The sequence below is a fragment of the Excalfactoria chinensis genome, chromosome 18 (assembly GCF_039878825.1).
Source record: "Excalfactoria chinensis isolate bCotChi1 chromosome 18, bCotChi1.hap2, whole genome shotgun sequence".
NCBI classification, from domain to species: Eukaryota; Metazoa; Chordata; class Aves; order Galliformes; family Phasianidae; genus Excalfactoria; species Excalfactoria chinensis.
Genome location: NC_092842.1, coordinates 5,183,819 through 5,206,186, shown reverse-complemented (window position 1 = coordinate 5,206,186; position 22,368 = coordinate 5,183,819). Strand labels below are relative to the sequence as shown.

The following is a 22,368-nucleotide window of genomic DNA, read 5'->3' as shown; positions in this document are numbered from 1 at the left end:
TGTGAAACTAGGCTGAAGCAGCACTGGGAACTTGCTGCTGATGGTTAAAGAGCTATCATCGCCCATGAGATAGCAAACTAACATGCCATTAACAACTATGGCAAAAGACATTTGGCTTACAAATTAATGCTCATCTTTGATACCAGCATTCTTACAAAATTCCCCTTAATCCTGTATCTGAGTCCCTCACCTCTTTCTCCACCAAATCTTCTACCTACAGTCTCAGTCCTGCTCTGTGCTACCGTTCCCTTCAGTCCTGTCCATTTCCAGAAGCCCAGAATGATGTGGCACAGGTGATGCATACAAACAGCCCAATTGCTTTCAAAGGGGCTTCTCTTGTGAGGCAAGAAACAGTTGGCTCTGAAACCCCACTTCATAATTGCATCATATTTGATGAACCAGACATTTTGTGTGCTAGAGAATTCTCTATGTTTCCTTCGTACTCAGCCATTGCAGAAGGATCTTGCTCAGCTGGAGTTCTGACCCATATTTTCCCGGCTGCAGTCCAAATTGGGTTGCTAAAAGGTAAAGGAAAAAGTCTGTCTCATCACATCTCTCCCAACCCCTGTTCAGCTGCTGTGGTATTTTCCTTCATTATGCCGCTGCCTCAGACTGTAAACCTCTCTAATTTCCTACATCGCAGCTATTTATTTAAATGCTAACTCGCATTATGAAGTGATAATCCACAAGCGCAGGAGATAATTTATGAAGCATTTAAATTAAGAGGAGCAGCTAATTGGGAGCATGTGTCTTATAAGCCTTGCTAACACCAGAAAACTACAAATTAGGGGGAAAATGGAAGATATTTTTAACTTGCTTTTTTCTTTTGCAATGCACTGAGGAAAAAATATTACCATACATCACACAACGCTGCTGCTCACAGAAGTCCTCTCCTTTTCTGTTCTTCTCTTCATAGCCAGTGTAACACACAATGCTCTCGTTATTACAGATTCCTCATTATAACACCAGATAATCTTTGCTCTCGGAGAAGGTGCAACAAGGTGGGGTTTTCTGTCTCCAAATGAAGTGGAATATATTTGTGTGCCTCTGGTGGCGCAGCGGTAGAATTCCCGTCTGCAACACCAGGGGGCCCGGGTTCGAATCCCCCCCTGTGGAGCAGGGGGTAGAAGTACCGCTCTGCTACACAGAGGGCTCGAATCCCGGGAGTTGGACTCGATGATCTCTAAGGTCCCTTCCAACTCGCACAATACTATGATACTATGATATTTTCCAAGAAAGGTCCCCTTCCCAGCTACACGTGTTAATTTAAAAGAGCAAAGACTCCCTTGTTATATGGGGACTAAAACGCATTTAATTTAGAACTGCATCACCCTGTAAGAGCTGTATAGGCTTTTGTTGAAATGAGAATGAACATAAATGGCTGCAAATGGGGAAAAGCCAACGTGTGATGGCCACAGGGCTGAAGAGAATGTACTTGGGATGCTCTGTGCAGGTTTTGGTGCCAAACTCACGAGCTTGGATTTCATGAAAGCTTAGTGTTTGAGTCAGAAAGGCAAATATTAACCTGGATGCAAATACCAATACCTTGTAATCTGTGATTCCCAGGGTTACAGCTGTGTGATGGAGATTGCTCAGGAAATGCTGCTGGGATGGGTGATGTAAGAACACTTGGGAGGAAGGAGAAGGCAGTAACCGTCCCCACCTGGAGGCTCACAACCATTTGCAGTCCCTGCTTTTGCTCTTCGATGCTGCTGTCTCAAGGGGTGAGTTGCAATACTTTGTTTTGCAATAGGAAATGGCCTCTTCCTGAAAGCATAATGTCACTTTGGCTGCTTTTTGTGTTGCTGGTTGCTGGATCTGCAGAATGGCTGGGACATTCTCCCAGAGGAGAGAGAGAGTTTGTCAGTGCTCCCCCAGGAGCATTCCAGGCACCCAGATGGTTGTGTTAATGCAGTTAGGAAAGAACTGAGGTATTTAGAAAGCTGACAGCAAGGACTGCCTTAATATACCGCTCTCTTCCCCTCTTCAGCTACAACTTAAGAGTAGTTTCCAGCACTGTTGTGTGAGATGTTTAGTTAGGATCCTCTTTTACTAGGCAACCGGTTCTTGTGGGTCCCTAGAGTGGTTACTTGAGACAAATTTGCTGTTAGAGTACAACACGGTGCAGATCTCCTGCCTTGCTGGGTGCTGCGAGCCGCAGGGAGGGCTGTGTGAAAGGATGCTCTGGAAGCATGTGGGAATTCAACCTCACACGTGTGCTCTGTTTGTAGAAAATACCCTGCCTTAGTATTTGCATTTGTGTGTTTCTGCACTTACAAATCTCCCTTTACATATATCCTGTCAAAAGCAGTCAGCAAACAGGCTCTGGCATTATTGGAGTTGCTCCTCGATTCGAAGGAAACCATAAATCTGAAACTTCAATCATATCTTTATGATCATTCAGCAAACAGAGATGGAGGATTTATTCAACATGGGATAGCAAAGGGGAAACTGCAGGGGGTTATTGCAGGAGATATTGGTTTAGCTAAGGCAGAACTGCTCCCTCGGGCCTCTCTATGGACGAGCCAATGAACAATGGCACCAATGACAATAACAAGGCAATTATGGGGAAGAGGGTGAGGAGGGGGTAATGCTTTGTTAAAGATATAGGTAAGATTCCAGCATGGTGTCTCTTTTGTGTGCTTTCAAAACTAAAGGATGGTGTGTCTGCCTGGGGGGGGTCTTATTAAGAGCTGCCGATCCTAAAAACACAGCAAGTGTTTATAAAAGCTTCTAGCTTGTGTGTGATTGTGCTGCTCTTAGGATTTTATGAAGATTTCCTCCCTCATCAAATAGGGCTGGCAATAGGGTTCCATAATCCATCCTACACCCCAGGGCAGGAGATAAGTACCAAAACCTCTGTTGGCAGAGGTCTGTCTCTGTCCACAGCTGATGCTGGGCTTTCTGCATTTAGGGTGTACTCTTGTTCTTGGGAGGGGGTCCAGAGGACTCCCCCCTGCTAGGGGATGCTCAGGCTTTTACCCCAGGCTGGTTATGCTGTTGTGCCATGGGTGCAGCTGCCCTAATGCACAGCGATGCTGGCGTCAGCAGTGGGCACGGGCAACAAAGCTGTCCGAGTGCAAGCTGGGAACACAAGGTACAAACGTTCAAGGGAGAGCTGGATCCTGCTGCTGCCACCAACAGATGAGACTGGCACCAAACCCATGCCTTTTCAGCGTGCCTTAGAGACAAATGCCTCTTTTACAAAAGATGCAGTGGTACAAAAGCGGGAACTGAGTGATCCATCCCCACCTGTCCTGCTTCCCCTCCCCTTCCTCTGGCAATTTTTCCTCCCCCTCTTCCCTTGCGAGCCCCCAAAGCAGTTTGTTTTTGCCTGCAGAAAGAAGCTTGAAATATTGCATGGGGGGTACGGGCGGCAGTCCCCGCGGCCCTGCCCCTGATGGCATGAATGCAGACATAAAATAACCCAGTGCCATCAGTAACCTGTCGCCAAAGCCCCACTACGAGGTGAGAGTTTTCCTCCCTGCCGTGGCTGTTAGCTGCAATGTATTTCTCCCTGCACTAAGCACCGTCTTTCCCAGGGCTGCATTACAATGATTTATAAACCCCATTTCTGTGGAAAACTAATAGATCAAAGTGAGGAGAAGGAAAAGGAGACATGAGCAGCTGGAAGATATTGAGGCATGAAACAAAAACAGAAATGAAAAACTAGTTTGTGGCACTAGTGAGTAGTTCTGCGCTGCACTTGTGTTACTGAGAAATAACAGGGGGAATCTGTATTTTAATCTGTTTTTTAAGAGCCATTCAAGTAATCTGAAAAGCTCTTCCTGGAGCCAGCTTAGCTTTAGTATATTTGTGCATCTCTTGCAGAACTAAACACTTTTTTATTGTGCTGTTTAGCCCTTCCACGTACATTTCCATGTTGTTTTTAGGCTTCCCATGGTTTGAGCAGTCTCTGGATTTTCTAAGAGGTCAACAGGAAGCACTGCATGGGGAACAGGTGCTTGGCTGGACCTCGGCCTGGGATGTGCTTGTCTTGAGCTGGCTGTCACAGAGGGACAGTGGCTTGCTCTGCCTTGGCTTTCGTTTCCTCTGCTGCACAGTGGGGATAAACAGATGAGATTTCTGGTGTAATTCTCAGCTTCAGTCAACTTATACCCTGACTGAATTGAGCCCGGAGTACAGACTGATGCTCATCTTCGTTTTACAATGATTAATGCATTAGTGTTCATAAGAGCTTTGGAGATAGGAAGCTAATTGGGCTTTTGTGTGTTCAGCTTGTCTGGTTCAGCCACCAGACATCCCTGACTTCAAACATAGGCAATGGTGAGGAATTGTTATGAAAACAACCACAATCCTTAGTACTTGGGCAGCACTTAAGCATTCAGAGTGCTGCACAACCCTTAAATCTACAACCCTTAAATCTACAATCTCAGTGCACGGCATGTATGTAAGTGCAAATGTTATGTACAGTAGGTGAAATGCATTGAATAGGACAGACAGCAGATTTGGTGGAAAGCAGATGTGTGGGGGGACTGCAGGGGGTGTTTATAAAGATTTTACAGAGCTGTGGGATGGAAGCTGCTGGATTACCCCTAGATATGCTCAAAACTTGTCTGAGGTTTGCAGGTTTCCATTCTAAGTATTTTCTCTCTGTTCTTCAGTGTAGTTGGTTGTTTTATTTTCTTAAGTTTTCACCCTCCCTGGCAATTTTCTGTTGCCAGCGAATGCTGCAGTGCCATGTTAACTTCAGGCTGACTGCTTTACCTTGGTTCCTGACTTCCATTGCATCCTTTGGAGTTGGTAAGGCAGTGCTGCTGGGGGAAAAGCAGGAGCAGGGATATGTTCACAGGCATCTATAATTGATATTTCCCACAGATGACATAGGAAGCAAGCATATATTGAATGTGCTCGTGTGACTGCTCTGCACGAGGAAATGCTGCACTTAGTCACATGGCAGAGCAGTGTGGGCAATGAAGCTACCAATAGGTGAGCTACACACTGCTGTTGGCAGGAGCAACTCCTTGCCATTAAATCAGCAGGAGATGACCAACATCCTCACAACTGAGCCTGACTTGAGGCTAAAGGCTCTGATCATTAAGAGATGAGTGAATTAAAAAGGAAATACTGCTCTTTGCTCACAGCCTGCGTGATGCAATTTTAACGCCCTCCTCAAAAGCACTTGGAGGTCATTGTGAGACATTGACTCCCTTCCTTTTGGTGCTGGTCTTGTGGCTGGTGCCTGGTGTGATGATGCAGAAGCCCTGTTAATTTCACTGCACAGATCCTGCGTGCTGCTGACTGCAGCCTAATGCAGCTGTCTCTTCTGTACACCTTGCACTGTTAGCTGCAGACTGCATTCTCTGCTACAACAGGCAGAAAAAGCTGTCGGTGCTCTAACAGCTATCCAGAAACAATGACAACATCTTTCTTCTGCCTCCCTATGGCCTCACCACTCTTTGCTCTTTTTTCTGCTCCCTTTCTGCAGAGAGTGCTCGTGGGATGAAAGACAGCCAGGAAGGTAGGGAGAGCTGAGTGTGGACTAAGAGCTGCCGGAGGAATATGAGAGGAGAATTTTGCCCTATAAGTTTTAATAAGGTGGTGGGCTAAAAGAAATGCAGCTAGGGAGAAAAATGGGGAATGTTCTCTCTCCAAATGGGCACTGCTTCAGTTTGTAAAAGCACCAGGGATTCCCCATGTGGCTTAATTTATTATTTTCCCACTCGTTAAATGCCAAAACAATAAAGCAAAATCTATTGTTAGCTTTAAAATGCAGATGATTTGCATATGGCTGTGATCGTCCTACTGCTGCCTTCATTTAAACTCAGTAAGCCGAGGTACCTTTAAAAATTATGACTTGTTTTACATTTAATATACTGAACTATGTTAACATAATAGTGAGGGGCTGACTTCTCAGCTTAATTGCTGATCATGGAGGAGGCTGGGTAGCGGCAGCGTTAGCCAGGCGGTGCGGTAGGGCTGTCCAACAGCATAGCAAGAAGGGGCTGAGCTGCTCTCCTCCTTGGCGTGATGCCTCCTGAGAGCACCAGGAAACCCAGAGCGATTTCTGTGCTGCTGTTGGCTTGCTTCTGCTGGAAGAAGGCATTCAGGGGCCCATGCAATGCAAACAGGATGTAACTGCACCCAAACTGAGTCCTATTGGGAAATCAGTGGGATGTGTTTTGTTTTTTTTCTCCTTAAATAAAATTTTGTCGAGGGGAATGAAGGTCCTATTTAGTGGTAGAGCTGAATACGTGCATCACTTCCCATCCACGGGGTATCCAAAGTTGCTGTAGAGAGCTGGTGTGGTTTTATTGCTGTTTTTACATCCTCTTGCATTTTTTCTTTCCTTGTTTGACCCTTGCTCACGTCAGGCTGAAGAGAAACAGCATAGGAACAGGGAAAGGGAACCAATTCCACAGAGGCTGCTAATAATTCTTGCCTGAATTCAGAGACCCTGTGGAAGTAGGGCTGGCAGTGTGCAAAGCCTGTGAGCTGCTGCATGGGAAGGGGGCATGGAGCTGTATCCTTTGCACCTTCTGGATCTGTAGCATGAGCCTCCAGGTCAGCACGTGATGGCAGAGCACCACGTTCCAGGAGGGAGCTGCTGCAGATGGCTGACCTTCCTGCCTGCTACATCCAAAGAAAAATTCATTAAGGACTAAATACTGCCCCAAGATGTGTCCAGAATTAGCAGCACTTATGGGCTTCTCAGGAGCTGAAGAGGCATTCAGGCATTACCAGCCATTCACATCCGTGTGTGTCTCTGACTTCTGTGCACAGCTCCAATTTGGGAGTTCTGGACTCCTTTGTTCCTCAAATAAAAAGTGTGTAGATTGACAGAGATGTACACAGAGTCCTAGCATTCTGATTTAAAAGAGCAAAGTTATAGGCCCCTGAAAATTGAGGTTTATAATAGAAGCACTGGCAAACCCTTAACTGCAGAGAAGCTACCAGGCGTTGCAACAATAATTGGGAAGGGAGGGAAAAAAAATCGCGCTGTGTTTTTCAGTGCTTAGCTAAGAAATACAACAAGAGAGTTTATTGCTTGCAAAACACAGCTGCACTGCCTCAAATTGGATGGAAAAACGAACCCTGATAATTTATTACACCCCTAAAGTCACAAGAATGTACCCATAAATTACTTTTTTGGAGGGGGAGGGAAGTGGTACCACTGTAGTCCGTTCTGCACAACCTACTTATTAGTATCATAATTTATTATTATTATGCCCTGCTGCAAATAGAGAGGCAGATAAAACTCAAATCTATTAAAACAACCGCTCCACTTTCTCTGAGCCACTGAGGGACACCATTCCAAAGGAAATGAGATAAATTACAAAGACGAATGGAGGAGTCTTGCATTGCAGCACATAGCTTGTGTATATATATATATATGCAAGAGCAGGAGGATAATTCAAGGAAAAAAAGAATCGTGTTAAATTTCACCATTCAGGTTTGAACACAGAGGGACCAGAATAACATCAAGTGGTCAATTAAATATTTGTAATGTATTGATCTTTTTTTCTTTCAGAAGATCCTATATGTTAACTCTAAGTACCTGAATGTGTAAGTCTGAAATAACTGCCCTGTGTCCATTCCAAATAATACTCGAGTCAACATGTATTTAAAAATACTTTTTATCCAGCTGCTTTGAGGAAGTGGATGCTATGCTGAGAGGTCTGAAAGTGCTATTATTGGAACTATTATTGGAATATAGATATTCTTGTGGTAAAGATCAATTGCAAGGCTGAAGGGAACTTAAGGTTGGTGGGAGAAGCTGCTTTGAGATCCCAGAATGACAGTGGCAGAATGAAAGATGTAGTTATAATGTTTTCCTCATGCTTCAGATAATGGGTTTCAGAGAAGCCAATAAGAATTTGTGTTATTTTTCCTTCTTCTCGTTTCCTATTGGGGTATTTAGCTGGACCAGCAGTTCTTTATGGCACGTTCCTCTTCCTTGCTACATGGGTGGATTAGCAGAAATGCTAATTGTACTGGGAGGTTATTGCTCATTGCTCTCTTCAGGACAGGCTCTAACAAAGATGTCTGGTGCTTCTGGTCACAGTCACAAAGGTGTACCAGATCCCTGATTCTGGATGAAGGCAGGCTGCTGGCCCAAAAGGGACTTGAGAGTGGTAACTGCCATCTTTAAGAAGAGACCAAGCAGTAAGCTTTTCTGCATAACCAATTTGCTTTTCATTACTTAGAAAGGTCCAACGTGAATTTTTATCACATGTGCGTCACTGTAAGAGCTGTGGATGTTCAGCTGGCTTCATTTTTATGAACACTGGGGATCCTCAAAGCGAGAGTACAGGAGACACAAAGCCAGCAAAACCTCAACAGTCCCCAACATAAACAAATTTAATGAGAAGAAAAGAGTCAGCAATCATTTCATCTTCCCTGCAAAGCCTGCTTCTCTGATAAGGAAAACAACATCCAGGCCACACAGCAAGACACCCAGACTTTGTGCTCTTGCTAAAGAGTGGTGGAATGGAAGGGAAAGACAAAGGAAGGAAACAAGGCCACCAACTTGCTACGATACTGAAGATTTTCATCTTTGCAGGCTGCTGGTGACATGCATCGATCTATACCTCAGGTTATTACTTCTACACTCTTGCATGCTTGTAGCAACTGTGAGTTTCTAAGTCAGAATCAGCATGTTTTTCTCCGATCAACAGCTGCTTGTCTAATGGTGGAATATGAAAGACTCACAGAACTGAAGCTTGGTGACTCACCAATTATTGATGACCCTCAGTGTTGACCGAAAGTCACAGGGTAAAGCATGATTGAGGTAGTAGATGGGTGGTGTTCACCTGCCTTTTATACAAGGTGTAGCAATTCCTCTGTGCTTGGAGAAGGGACTTGCTTGGACAGCAAAGAATATGGAAAGCCTGACCTCACAGTGCCATTTTGTGTTGCTTTGTGAAACACATTACTATTGAAATCACATTACCAAGCAACTATTGCCCTTTTCAAGAGGGAAGAGGAGGACAGGAACCAAAGTGAAGCAAGGAGAATGAAATTTAAAGTATTATGACACACGTATATTTAATAGTACATCACACGTAAGGAAACAAGCACATACGATCGCAATATTACAAGATGAACACAGGTCCTACAATGTTAAATTTAGTGCCCTGTGATTGATGTTCCTTTGTTTGCAGGTTACTTTGTATACATTATTTCTGTAGATAAGCATCTTAGCGGCTGGAGGAAACATACAACTTTTTTTTTATTTTCTAGCGTGTAATTTCTGTTTGATTCACAGCTAATAAATAGGTCATCTTGTACTTTCGAAATGCCAACATGCAGTAATTCAGTGAAATAGAGACTCTACATTAAAAAGCTGTCAGCCTCGGTGCAATTTTCCTGCACCCAACGCTCCAGAAAGATACCTTGTCACTCATGGTTCCGCTCTGTTCTCCTGAAATATCTCTTCTTCTGCATAAATAATGAATATAGTTGCATGGAAATATCTGGCACAACGCCTGTTCTTCCTCCCACTCTAAGGAGCTGCTCTGCACACTCTGTATTTATTGGTTGATCTTCCCAACAAATCTTTCTGAAATCACAGGTGTGGTAATAGTGGGACTAGTGGGACCCCCCCACCTACAGGCAGGTGCTCTCAGCTGTGCTAATCACATCCCAGGAACGCTGCCTTAAAATGAACTGCTGCTATTGAGCTACTTCCCCAGACGTAAAGGCTACATGACAGAGAATAATTTTAAACACTTATTTGCTTTCAGTCTCTTTCTATTTCTAATGTGTTATGGAAGTCTTGCATTAAAAAAGTAGCAGGATGGTGCAGACCCAGTTGGGGACGATGCCTTCAAGGGATTCCACCTTCAGAGATAATTTTCAGAAGTGATATAGGCAAAAGTCTGCAGTATGTATAATCCACCGCTGCAGCAAACAGATGAAGTTCCAAGGCAAAGGTTTAATCCTGCAGGTGTTACTTACAATGAATGGTTTCTCCTGACCCCGAATTTGACAGTGTGGGGTGAGGAGGGGAAACGCTGTTTCAATGAAAAACTGAACTCAAACCATGAAAAATTTGGCCGTGCCTTTTGTGTTCTGAAATCAATAGAAAGTTGAAACTGATAAGATGTCAACCCTGTAAAAATGGGAAGAGCGGGGTGTGCTTAACCTCCTGTGAGCTGAGTTTTACAAGGGATAAAGCTACTGAATCCTCACAGTGAGGTCCAAAAGTATTTTAAATCTCTTCCCCTCTCTCTTTGCTCCCAATTTCCCCATCCCAGTTGTTGTTAGATGCATCAACTGAGAAGGAAAGTTAGAGAGTGACACTAATAAGGAGGGCTCAGACTCACTAAGAGTATTAAAAGGTTAGGTCATGGTGTGTTCTATTAAACAGAATATTAATTGAATTCTTGACATTTGAGGTGAACTGTGACATACTCATGGGATAAATATTGCATTTAACAGAGCATCATGACCTAAAGCTCTAAATTCTACTGAGCATTGGTGCCAATCCTTCACAATAGATCTGAGCCTCGGTCCTCAGGGTGCGAATGCTCCCTTGGAGTTTTGGAAGATGAGCTTAAAAACAGATTTCACATTTGTTGTTTCTGTTCTCAGTTAAGTCCAAAATTGGTTCTTCCATCTCATGACATTCACACACTCAGGCTCAGATGTTTGGTTATAGTTTGGTTGTAAATAAAAAAAATGCCCCTTTCTAAGGCCATGCATTACAATCCCATTGGGCACGGTACAAGAAAGGTTGAAAGACAATATCTCCATTTCCACCCCTGCACCATAAAGGAGATTAAAACATTAAAAAGACCAATTAAAAATAGGGAATCTCATGGCAACATTTTCATTAACCCTCCCCAGTTCTTCTTTCTGTCTCATTAGTCATCACAGGGAGAGGAAGGATCATTTTAATTAGCAGCATTGTAAAGCTTTATTTAAGGCAACTGCCCCTCCTGCTGCTCTCTGGATTACCCTGCTGGCTTATAAATACAATACCAAATCATTAACAGCCAAAAACAACATCACTGAAGGGTTTGGAAGAAAGAAGATCCACTACGGTCAATGTTTAGGGCTCTTTAACAATGTCCTTTCTCCTTATTCAGGCATAATTCAAGCGTAATATTGGGCTTTATGAAACAACTCAATATCCTCTTACAGCAAAGCCCTTTCTAGCTGAGGATACCATGTGTTCAACTTTCTTCCCCTTTGTTTGCAAGGCAGTGAAAGCACAGAGCCACATCTGATGGGATAGACATGGTAGATAGGATCACAGGTTTTCCAATGTCCTAATTTAGAATTCCTTGTTAAAGTCTCAAATTAAAGGTTCTGCTGCATGCAAACAGCCTTGCAGGAGGGAGGTGAGGGACCAGACCGCTACCAGGGAGTCTGGGGGAGCATTTTAGAAAGAGGTTCCTGCAAGTTTGGCTTCAAAAGAACTTCAGAACACAGGTTTCATAAAAAAAGAAATTGCTTTTTTCAGTCATTACTTGCTGAGTTTCATCGTTTGGCTGAAGCACATCCAATCAGTGTGCTCTGTTAGGAAATGCTCTGCTAGTGTTTTCTCCTAGCTGTTTCCATGCCTGAGAGCGCAGACCTGAGCACACATCCATGCAGAAGAGGAAATCTGCTTGTCCTCACACCCCTGTGACACATCCCACTTCTGGAGCAGGACAGAATGACTCAGTGGCAGTACACAGGCTCATTTTGAAAGTACTTTGAGCCCCTGTGATGATCAGGAATTAGATGCAAATGGAGATATGACTCAGGGCTGTGTTAATGGAAGCTAACAGGACAGTGTGACCCCCAGATCCTATAGACACCAGTGCTGGGAATTGCTGAGTGGTGCCTTCCAGCCCCTGGCACTTTCTTCCTGTTGCAAACAAACAAATTGCTCTTTCTCAGAACCACGCTGCAGCAGCTCTTTTGCATACAGCAGAGCACTGAGGGGAACATCACATTTCTTAAAACACAAGTTGCACAAAACCTCTTCCTTACCACAAAACCACAACTCAGGCTGTTAGGATTCATCACCCGGATCTGTGGCCTACTTTCCCTGACCTGAATATGTAAACACGGATTCCTCAGTACAGCTGTGTGCTGCGATCCCTAATTGTTCATCACTGTCCAGCAAAGGCAGCCTGGTTCTTCCCTTAGAGCAACCTATTAGATGCACGTGGGAGTTTAAGTGCTCTGAGTACTGGAATCTTCAGCACCAGTCATGCTGGGACCTCAGTTAGTATTTGATTTTTCAAAGCTAGAACATCAAACAGCTGAAGTCAGCTGAAAACCTGAGATAGCATCTTTTTCTCTGGGTGCCAAAGCCCACCAGCCCAGAGAACACAAACTCCTAACATTCAAATCTGAAAACACAAAGCACAGTTTGTCTCCCCCTGACAAACTTTGTGCATGCTTCCAAAGTATGTATATTCCTCAAGAAAGGCTAGAAGTACATGGCTTTACCTACATAAACTGATGGATAAGTAATAAAAAAGACAGCACTGATGTCTCTCTGAATGATTAATGCATTGCTACACAGTTCATTTCATGTTAAGCCAAGATCTGTATCTCTGGCTGTTTGCTGGGAGAGGTGCTATCTTGTATGGAAATCACTGCTACGTGTCAGACTCTCTCAAACACAGTTTTGTAAATGAATTAAAACTGAGTAAAATACTTTGATTTTTCCAGTCTGGGAGCACTCAGCCCCTCTGTGCTTCTGCTCACTGTGAGGGGCTCTGAAGACAAGGCTGGCAGGTCACAGAGCATGGCTGCAGGTGCTGGATACTCAGGGCAGAGCTGGGGCAGGTTACAGGCAGTGGTGCTGTGCCAGAGCTGGGGCTGAGGTTTCAGGCAGTAGCAGCCTTCAGAGATCACAGATGCTAAATTCACTTAAAAACAGGCTGTGATGATAGCCTGAGCAACAGTCATTGTAAAAGTTCTTGTACAAGTTGCTTTGTTTTCTATTTATAGCCGCACTGTATTTTTCTTATAATACATTTTTAATGACTTATAAGGCCTAGTTATTTATTCTCCAGAAGACAAATGCTTCCTCCCCCTGATCATGCTTGCAGAGGAGCAGTGTGGGAGCTGGGCAGGCGGAGGGACACAGTGGGGCCCTGTGGAGCCCAGGGCATGGATGCAGTGTGCAGCTCCCCGTAGAGGGGCTGCCAGCATGGAGGGCCCTTCCCAGGCCAGAGTACTTCCAAATGATTAATTATTCTATCTGCATGCAAAGGAGCCTCTTTCTGTGGTTATTCAGCTCTGTGTTTTCCAATCCCAAGATAGCCTTAATTAAAAAAAAAACACAACAACCAATCCCCAAACCTGCAGTGCCATCCATTCAACCCCTTCCATCTATGTGTTGAAAAGTTAAGCAGCATGAACAACAGAGCAAGCAAAAGCAGAAGACAGAACACTTGGAAATGACAGTTTTCTGGATGGAACATAATTAATCTGCTAAACCATCACCCAAATGCTGATTGCCTCATACTGACTCTAACCAGAGTGTTATTAAGTCTACTGCACTTTCTAAACTGTTACATACCCAATATCTTCTTTTGACTCTTTTTCATATTTAGATTAATAACTTTGTAATCACTTCATGAGCTTATTTAGATTATATCATTTTAGGAAATTATTGTTTAGATCAGCCTTGTCCTTCCCATCTATCCGCGCCTTCCCAGAATTAAGTAATTTCTGCAGAAACCAATTAATTGCAACTCGACTGCTGTAATGGGGTCTGCTCTACAATGTGGCAACGTCTAATGGAGTTTTAATTTCCCCGTGGTGAGTCAACATTTGCTTTAAGAGAGGAGGCTATCAGAGCAAACCACTGCCCCAAGGAGCATGCAGCTCCTTCCAAGTCCATGGGGCTGGAAAGGCATCTTGGGGCTGCTGCTGCTTTTGCTGTGGCTAAAATCCACAGGGAGTCATAGAAGAGCATCCTAGTTCCCACTGCAGGCTTGGGTGTCCTTTGGGTTTGTAGAACAAGGACATTTAGCCCTGTGGGGCTTTCAGATTTACACCTCGTAACCTTGCAGGGATGCTGGGTGTAAAATGAACTTCATCATGGTTTGAAGGTTACGAGGTCTTTTCTGAACACGTGGTCTTCCTGAAAAAAATACACGTTTAAGTGCCCTGGGAGCTTGCTATGCCATTGCACCAGGGAGTCCCTGTCATGGAGCAGAGCCCATTGAGGTGGGGCTGCACAGAGCCTCTTCCCCAGGGAAGCTGCTGCACCAGTGCAAAGCGCAACACACACGGGATGCAGGCAGACAACAGAGAGCCAGGAACAGAGGGAACAGGATTCATAATGAGTTTTTTTTCCATCAGTTGGGCTGTTCAGAGCTTTTAGCACCAACAGGAGTTCTGCTGGGGATGCCTGAGGGAGGCAGAGCACCCAGCTCCCCTCAAAGCTCGGTGGGACCTGGCCCCTCCTCACCCAGACCATGGGCACCTCTGCCAACCTCAGCCCTCAGCCCTCGCTGCTGTTGGCTAATGACTGCTCTGCTCGACGAATGCTGACAGACTTTAAAGTCGCTCTGCCTTCCCCAATTTTCTGACAGCTTAAAAGATTTGAAGCAAAGCTACATTATGATGCAACCCATCTCAGCAGCGTCTGATTAACAAAAAGGAGGCCACAGCCACCTGACAGCAGCCGGTGGTTATTTTTCATTTCTGAAACAAATGGATGGGCTCAAACATTCAGACATGTATTTATTTTTGTGTTTAAATGTCTCATTTCCAGTTGTTGTTGTTGTTGTTGTTGTTGTTTGGAGGGGGGATCATGCAGGGAAATAAAGTTTTGCAATTCTTCTTCCCATAATAAGTCTGTCCAAAAATGATGCAGCTCATTCTGTTGAAAGATGGTTTCATTTTCTACTCAAAATTGGTATGAAAAATTTGCCTTGCCAAATGAACATTGTATACTGAACTTGTCAAATTCTCTCTCCTGACACAAATAAAGGATAACATTGGGTGGCAGCATGTAAAACAACACTGACAAGACAGCTGGGATGGAAGCAAAGAAATATACATATATTTTTTTTCTCTCTCTCCATAAGAAGGGAAGGGGAGAGATCCAGGTAAGCGAATGCTGCTGTGCTACAACTAGAAATGCACGGTCTAAAGACTTAACAAGGCATTTTGGTTTGAGTTTTAAGATGAGTGTAAGTGATTCCATTTCTGATTAGTAAGATCGTGACAAAACTTCTCCTCTTTTTCAAGGCAACCGAACAAGCTGCTTGACAGAGGTGCTCGGTTCAAAGTTCACAGCTGCACCGTGCAGGCTGGGAGGGCAGCACTGCTGAACATTATTCCTATTATGTTTAAATACGAACAAGGCAGTGATAGCACTTTCATTCCATCTGCAGTCACATCATGGAAGTGATTTTTTTTTCCCCATTAAAATAGCTGATTGAAGGCTGTTAGCTATTTATCGGCCCAAAATTACATTTGTCCTCTCCTAGGGGTTGCCTCTGCTAAAAATCACCACAACTGCCTAGTTAGGAACAAGAAAAGACGACTAAAACTGCAGTTTCGGATGAGGGGGGAGGAATACAGGCATGAAACACAGATTGCACCTTCAATTCCCCAGCGGCATCACGCTTCTTTGTTCTGCTAAGAAAAATTAACCTCAATCTCGGCTCAAGGTCCCCCGATTGATTATCATAGTCATTTAAATACTGTAATCTCATTTTCAGCATCAGGGAAAGGGAGCGAAAAGAAGAAAAAGAGAAAGAGGTGGGGAAGAGGGGAGAGAAGGAGAAAACAGAATAAATTATCTGACAAAAGGAAAAAGGGCCTTTCTGCTTACGGAGCCTATTTCAGATCCTTCCACTTGATTGGAAAAGTTGATGAAGTTTAAATGAAGCAGAATTAGAGGCTCAGGCCACTGAGTATTGACAGGGGCCCATGGAAGAATGTGCAATTCAATAGGCCCGATTTCTGTGGAAAACAGGGGAAAGGCCTAAATGGTATAATCTTCAATCAAATCTAACATCGACACTGACAAGGCAGGGTAATGAGATAGGCCAGATCAGGCATGTTGGTTAAAGAAATTAATCCCTCTTGCTGCACCAAGAGTTCAGCTTTGATGCCTATTGTACGGACCCCTGTCCCAGCCTATCTAAATGCTAACTAACCACGAGTGTGATCTGGGACTGTGCTTTTCATTGCTGGGGCTAATCTGATCCCAATTTGATCTTCCTGATGGCGGAGGCAGGGCTGGTGAGCAGCCCCATGCCATGCAGAGCAGAGGGGCAGAGCACGGTGCTGGCTGTGATGGGGGGTGTACAGGGAAACTTGCATTTCAGCATCTCTCAGAGCCTTAACGCGCTATAATGCACTGCAATTATTGGAGTCACCGCTGCCTCCCCATCATCCATCGGAGCCTCCTGGGAACCAGCAAAGGGAACGTGCAGCAGCCGTGAAGGTGATCGGAGGGGAGCAAGTGTAAAGGGACGTTGGGAAGTTACAAAGCTGCTGCAAACAAAGGCGCTCGTCCACCTGGGCGGGCAGCCCGAACCTGCCATTAAAATGATCTTCATTTTCAGCCCACTTTGCTCTTCGCTCTGCTTGCTTTCTGATTCTTCAGCCTGGAAGTGACACTATGGCTTTTATCACTGTGAGATTTTTAGGCATGGATCTGCACGTTGATTTGCTTTAGAAATAAAAAATCAAACGAAAGCTGTTTGCCTCAAGAGAGAAATTTCTTAAAGGCTGTTGTAAGAAATCTGGCAATAGGGTCCTGCTTTTGCTTGTCCATGTCCCTTCAAGTAAATGCAAGCTGAAAAGTCATGATGTAGTTTATTTTAAGTGTAAATGGTTAACAAAGATAATAACCTCAGAAAATCAGGTTCTGTCTAATCTGCACCATGTGAGCAGCCAAGCAAGAACAAAACAATTCCTGCAAGATGACAAAGGCTTCTCAAATTCAGTAATTAAGCATAAGAACATCTCCAGGAATTTGCATGGAAAAGCAATCTGCCCTTGGGAAAGTGCGGCAAAAAACTTGTAAACCTGGAGCAGAAAATGTTGTTCCCAGTGACCCCTGTTTGCTCTCTATGCTGCATAAAAAGAGGAGAAATGATTTTAGCAAAGGTTTAGAAATGAAGAGCCTTCTGCCTTTCCTTTGGGTGCTCACCCAGTGCCCTCCTGTTCAGAAGGGCCCTTACTCAGCCTCCTCCAGCTCCTCCTGCATGCTTGGGACATTTGCTTGTGCCTTTTCCAGAACAGGAGGGCTATTTGTTGCTGTTGGGTGAGGAGCTGAGGGTGCAGAGGATATAAGGGCAGAGATGTTCCCGTGCTCCTACACATCCTCAGTGGATTGGCGGTGCTGCCTTCAGCCTGGTGGGTTCAGCATCTCCAGAAGACAGCTTGTAGATAAGGGCACATTCTTTGGTTGGTGGTTGAAATGGCAGAACAGAATAAACTCTGAAAAGAACTGTGAGACATGTGCAGTTCTGAGCCCTGGGGATTATTACAAACCTTTCCCCTCTGTTTGACAGGGACTCAAAATGTCTCTGACATTTCGCATGGTGTCCTGGATTTGAATTAGCCTGCAAATCATCTCCTGGCTTAGCATGGGTTGGGGCCAACACCATGAATGGGTGTTGGCCCTCTCCCAAAGTTTCTTAAACCTTCAAGACAATAAAGCCTGAGTTCCAGCTCCATCATAAAAATGTATAGCCTGACGCAGCTCTTGTTGCACCGTGAGTACGACAGCCTCATTTTATACGTGGACCCATTTCTGACCTTTTTTGTCATTTTATTTCTTCTTCTCATGTCTACCATTCTTTCTTCCTTAAGCTTAATCCCTGATTTTATATCGCCAACAACTCATGCAAGAGGCTGTGCAGGCGTCCTTTGCTCCAGCAGCGCTGCCGTTAGGGTCATAATGCAACAATTCAGTCTAATGGTTATTATTTTGCAGACTGACTTCAATAATGCACTTTTAAATCAAAGGGCCTTTGAAGCTTTATTTCCATTGTATTAGATGGATAAACACAGAAGATTTTCACAAACATGAAAGGCATTCACCTTGTAATGTTTCGGGGCTTATTAGTCTCACCAATTTGCATTGTTTTGTTCACATAAAGGATCAAAATGCCCTTTTGCTTGTTTTCGCATCCCGCACGCCTATCTCTGTGCTGAGAAGCTACAGATGCCCTGCATTGCTGCTGCCCCTCTGCCCGCTGACTCACTGCTGTCTGTCTGCAGCCTGAATCCTGCCTTCAGACACCCACCAGAAGAACCCACTGTTTTCACCACTGCAGAATGTTTACTCACCTCTCGGAAATGCTGATTTATTTCAGTGTTGTCTGTGCAAAACGTGGGAGGGCGTTAAAGCTCGTAAGGAGTTTTAATTTTTAGCGTTACCAAATAATTCATTTAAAATCTTAAATGAGTTCATGCTGAGAAGAAAAACCCTCAGAAGTCAGAGCATTGGCAAAACAAAGCTCGGAACCAAATCTAATGATTATTTGACTAACCAGCCCTTCATTAGCTTATTTCTCTAATGAATTATTGAGCTGTACTGCGTAGACATTTCAGAATACATTGTAAAAGCACAATGCTGGCCTTAGACTGCGGAAATATAATAGTAAGAGTGATATAATAATAATAAGCACACAGAATGCTGCATAAACACTAATTAATCCTCAGCGCCCCTGAGCAGCAAAACACAGGATGCTCAGCACATGTAGCAATTTGAGGTAAATAGTGTAATTAACAGCAAATAAAAGATGCTCTTATTCTGACCACAGCTCACAGTCCTTGTGGCTGCTCTCCTCTACGTTCATCTGCAATAGACAAATTAGAACTGGTCCCTAACCAAGTCTGGAATAGGAGCATTGAGTACAAACAGCTGAGAGCAATATTAGGGGATTCTTTAAATCAGCAAAGCTAACAGCTGAGGGAAGTTATCTAAGTGAGGGTAGGAGCTGCCTTGTGAATGGCAGTGATACTGTCAGCAGCATTTCCTACCTTGGGGGGTCTCCTGGCTGCTCACAGCCCATGTGCTGCTGTGAACCCCCAAATTTAGAGGGTAGGAGTGTGCCATGGGGATAGAGCAGGACACCAGGGCCAGCGCTTTTTTGGCATGCTCTAGGGAGACGGAACGGTTTTGTTCTCTGTCAGTCCCACCCATTACACACACACTGTGTGGCTTCTAATAGATGTGACAGCTCTGAACATTCAGGAATGGGTGTTATTTTTAGAAGAGCCTTCATTTTATCAGATTCTTTTCCAGCGTAGGTGAGCAATCCTTGCACAAAGGTGGATGTGGATGAGGAAAGGAGTGTTGTATCCTGGTTGTGCCTCCTGGAAGGAGCACCTGGCTCCCTCCTATGCCCACAAGGGGAGAGATGGAGGAGCTGTGTGGACGGGGAGAGAAGGTCTAAGAGAAGAGCAAATTGGAGGTGAAAGGCTCAAAAGTTGAGCACAATATACAGGCAAGTCAAAGTCCCATTACTGCCACAATGTGGTCTATTAATAAAAGCCTGAACTTCAGAGTGTTGAGCAGCCTGCCCTTTCAACAACTACTTCTGCAAGAGATATTTTTGATGTGGGCAGTTTGAACCTTGAAGTCAGTATCCTTTTCCACACCATATCCTAGTCCGTGCCTACTGATGTGTTGATGGTCAGACTTGGTGATCCTAGTGATCCAGCCTCGATGGTTCTATGATTCTGTGTTTGTCTCTTGTGTGAGAAGAGCTTTTTTTCTTCCACTGTGTGACACAATTTGTTCATTTTCACAGCTGTCCTTTCTATGAACGTCTCCAGAAAGCAATGATGAGTTTGCAATAATAGCAGCTCAAAAGTCACTTATGGTGAGATTCAACAGGCGTTAAAGGAAAGAGTAATATCTGGTGAGTTGTTTCTGCCTTTACCCCTTGGGGTTGAAGAGCAAAGCTCAGAGAAATTAATCTTAAATATTCCGGCATTTAAAAAGAACTTGGCAAAAGTCATCATGTAAGTAACAAGACTTTAAAGCAAATATTGTAGATGCTAATAGTTCTGAAAAATTCTGTTTGTTATGTCTGGTTCTCTTGCAGCCCAGATGATGGGGATCAAGACTTCCAGCAGCCTTTCCTATGCGTACCAGCCTTCTCTCCCTCCTTGGAACTGCTGCTTCTGAAATAGCTTTTCTTTTTGATATTGCAAGACCCAGTTTGGGCTGAGAAGTTGTTTCACAGAGAGCTGATCCCAGACCCCAGCTTCTTCGTGTCCCCCAAATGCATCTCAGCTGGTAGAAGCATGCTTTGATGTGTGGGTTTTACAGCTGTGATTTCTCATTTACCTTCATGCAGCAGGTGTGTGTGCTGCTATGGGCTGGTGAGGCAAGGACTTTCGTAGCTGTCTGTTGAGGATGATTATGGTGTGCTGAGGGTTAAGTGTGGGGAAGTCGTTTCCTGCCTAGAGCTGGATTATTTTTGTAGCACAGAGTAGTTTTCAGAAAGTCTTTACTGAGCAAAGTGCTTTGCTAAGGCTTTTACTGGTAAAAACAAAGCGAGCAAAAATGCTTTGCTCAGATTTCTACTGGCATCACTAGATGAAATGCTTTCCTCAGTTTTATATTGCAAGAAAACATGTTGATTAATAATATTAATTCCATGATTAATTAAAACCTACCATATATTTTACCAAAGAGTCATAGAGAATAATAGTTTCAGGGACAGAGTGCTGGTCAGAATAAGGCTGGGGAGCAAATGTCCCATCCATTGCTCCTAGGCCTTACGATCTGTATTTGCTGCCCAGTGCACCTTAATGCCAGCTGTACATTCTGCAGTGCCCTCCCATGGCTGCCAGAAGCACCTGTCCGAGTGACAGTTGTCTCAAAGCCTTTGTCCCATTCTTCACATCTTTGGCTGTCAGGTGTCACTGCTGGCCAACCCCTTCAGCACTGGCTCCAAAGCGCTGCACCTCCACGGCTCCCCTAGAGGGAGAAGAGACCCAGGACTGCAGCTGGAAGCTTGAAGAGTGGATGTGGCAGAGGGCTGGTGCTGTGGGTGTGTGACCATCAGTGCCATCCCATCAGCATGGGACACACTGCTCACTTTGGGGTATGATGTGAGATGGGATTGCACTGAGAAGGTGGGCAGCAGAGTTTGCTGTGAGGTTAAATGGCTGCTGATTGTGTTGTTAGTTCACATCATGCTAGAGGATTGCATCAGGTGGGTGCAGGTCTCTTTACATCCCTACCAGTTAGCTTAGTGGGAAGGAAACCTTGCAGAGAAACACTGAGAAAAGTTGTCCAGGATGCTAAAACACAAAAATTGATCACTGCTTTTCCTCAAAACTTTACTGAATCTTATCTCACCTGACCGGATAGCAGTAATCCAGATTCAGCCTTAACAAAACACCCTATGGTTTATAAATGCTCAGAAGTTCCACTGCTGAGATGCTCTACAGCAGCCGTGCCGGTCAGAGGGGGCTGCCAGGCTGAGCTGTGCCAGGGCTGAGCAAGAGCTGGACCCAAGGGAAGGAGACAGCAGTGACCTCCATGGATGGGCAGTGCTTGGTGTGACGCTGAAGACAAATCTCCTGCTGTAAACATTATAATCTTCGTGACTGCATGTAATTTTACCTGCACTGAATGCAGTCCAGGAGAAGCACTGCTCCTTATAGAACGAGTTGGGTATGGATTCACAGACCTGGAATTTTACGGCGCTTGCTGGTTGTTTGTATGTATGTCAGTTTAGGGGGATGAATGGTGAGGACAAGTCAGACCAACCGACCCTTTAACAATTAAGCCTTAAATTACCTTAACTATCGTATAACGCAAACTCTTCTGCTTCGTGTACCATCTCAACGTGTTATTTACTACCGTGCTTTTGTACGATAAGGCCGAATTAGCACGGAGGAGGGATGGGGAAGCTCGTAGAGCTGCGTTATACGGGGTAGCTCCGGGACACCCCATAGCAGCCGTAGCCGCGGGGCCGCGCGGGGCCGCAGTGCCACCCAGGGGGGAGATGGCTGCACTTCAGCCGCTGTATCCGGGCAGCTCCGGCCGCGCTGTTCCGGGCTGGGGCCGAGCGGGAGCTCACCTTGAGGATACGCGGGTTGCGCAGCATGCTGTCCCGGGCCACCCCCAGCCGCTCGTTGTCGCTGCCCGCTTCAACCTCCGCCAGGCTCAGAGGATGCCGAGGGGGACCCGCCATGCTGAGACCGCTCTGCCGTCTCCGAGAGCAACAGGTGAAGGAAATGGGGTAAAAAAGGGTAAAAAAGGGACAAGGTACCGCCCCGCTGATCCGAGGGAGCCTCGGGGCGGGCCGGCCTGGAAGGTGGGGGGGGGCAGAACGGCGTCTCTCCGTCTCCTAGCAACCGCCACGCCGTGGGTGCGCTGCTGTGATGGTTCCGGGTAGGAACGCTTCCGCCGGGCAGGGCGGAACGGGAAAAGCGAGCGGAACGGGAAGAGCA

General features: G+C 45.0%; 1 protein-coding gene and 2 long non-coding RNA genes across 4 annotated transcripts in view; 2 read left to right on the top strand and 1 right to left on the bottom strand.

Annotated features, from left to right (window-relative positions):
* The window catches only part of LOC140260501 (uncharacterized), a 31,490-nt gene extending 21,960 nt beyond the window's left edge, over positions 1–9,530 (top strand). Inside the window, exons 3-4 of one of the 2 annotated variants that reach the window (XR_011905554.1) lie at positions 1,567–1,724; positions 7,987–9,530. This is a non-coding gene — a long non-coding RNA (uncharacterized lncRNA). Of the gene's footprint in view, positions 1–1,566; positions 1,725–7,882; positions 7,963–7,986 lie in introns of those variants that run through there. The other variant, XR_011905555.1, reaches the window with a different exon arrangement.
* Positions 1–22,261, bottom strand: part of CFAP77 (cilia and flagella associated protein 77) — a 51,604-nt gene extending 29,343 nt beyond the window's left edge. The window contains exon 1 of the mRNA XM_072352921.1: positions 21,996–22,261. Within this exon, the coding sequence (XP_072209022.1) occupies positions 21,996–22,109 (114 nt within the window). The 5' untranslated portion in view covers positions 22,110–22,261. The remainder of the gene's footprint in view (positions 1–21,995) is intronic.
* Positions 18,871–20,570, top strand: LOC140260502 (uncharacterized). The gene is made up of 4 exons (XR_011905556.1): positions 18,871–18,994; positions 19,199–19,400; positions 19,707–19,817; positions 20,004–20,570. It is a non-coding gene; the product is annotated as an uncharacterized lncRNA (long non-coding RNA).
* Positions 22,262–22,368: the final 107 nt, after the last annotated feature.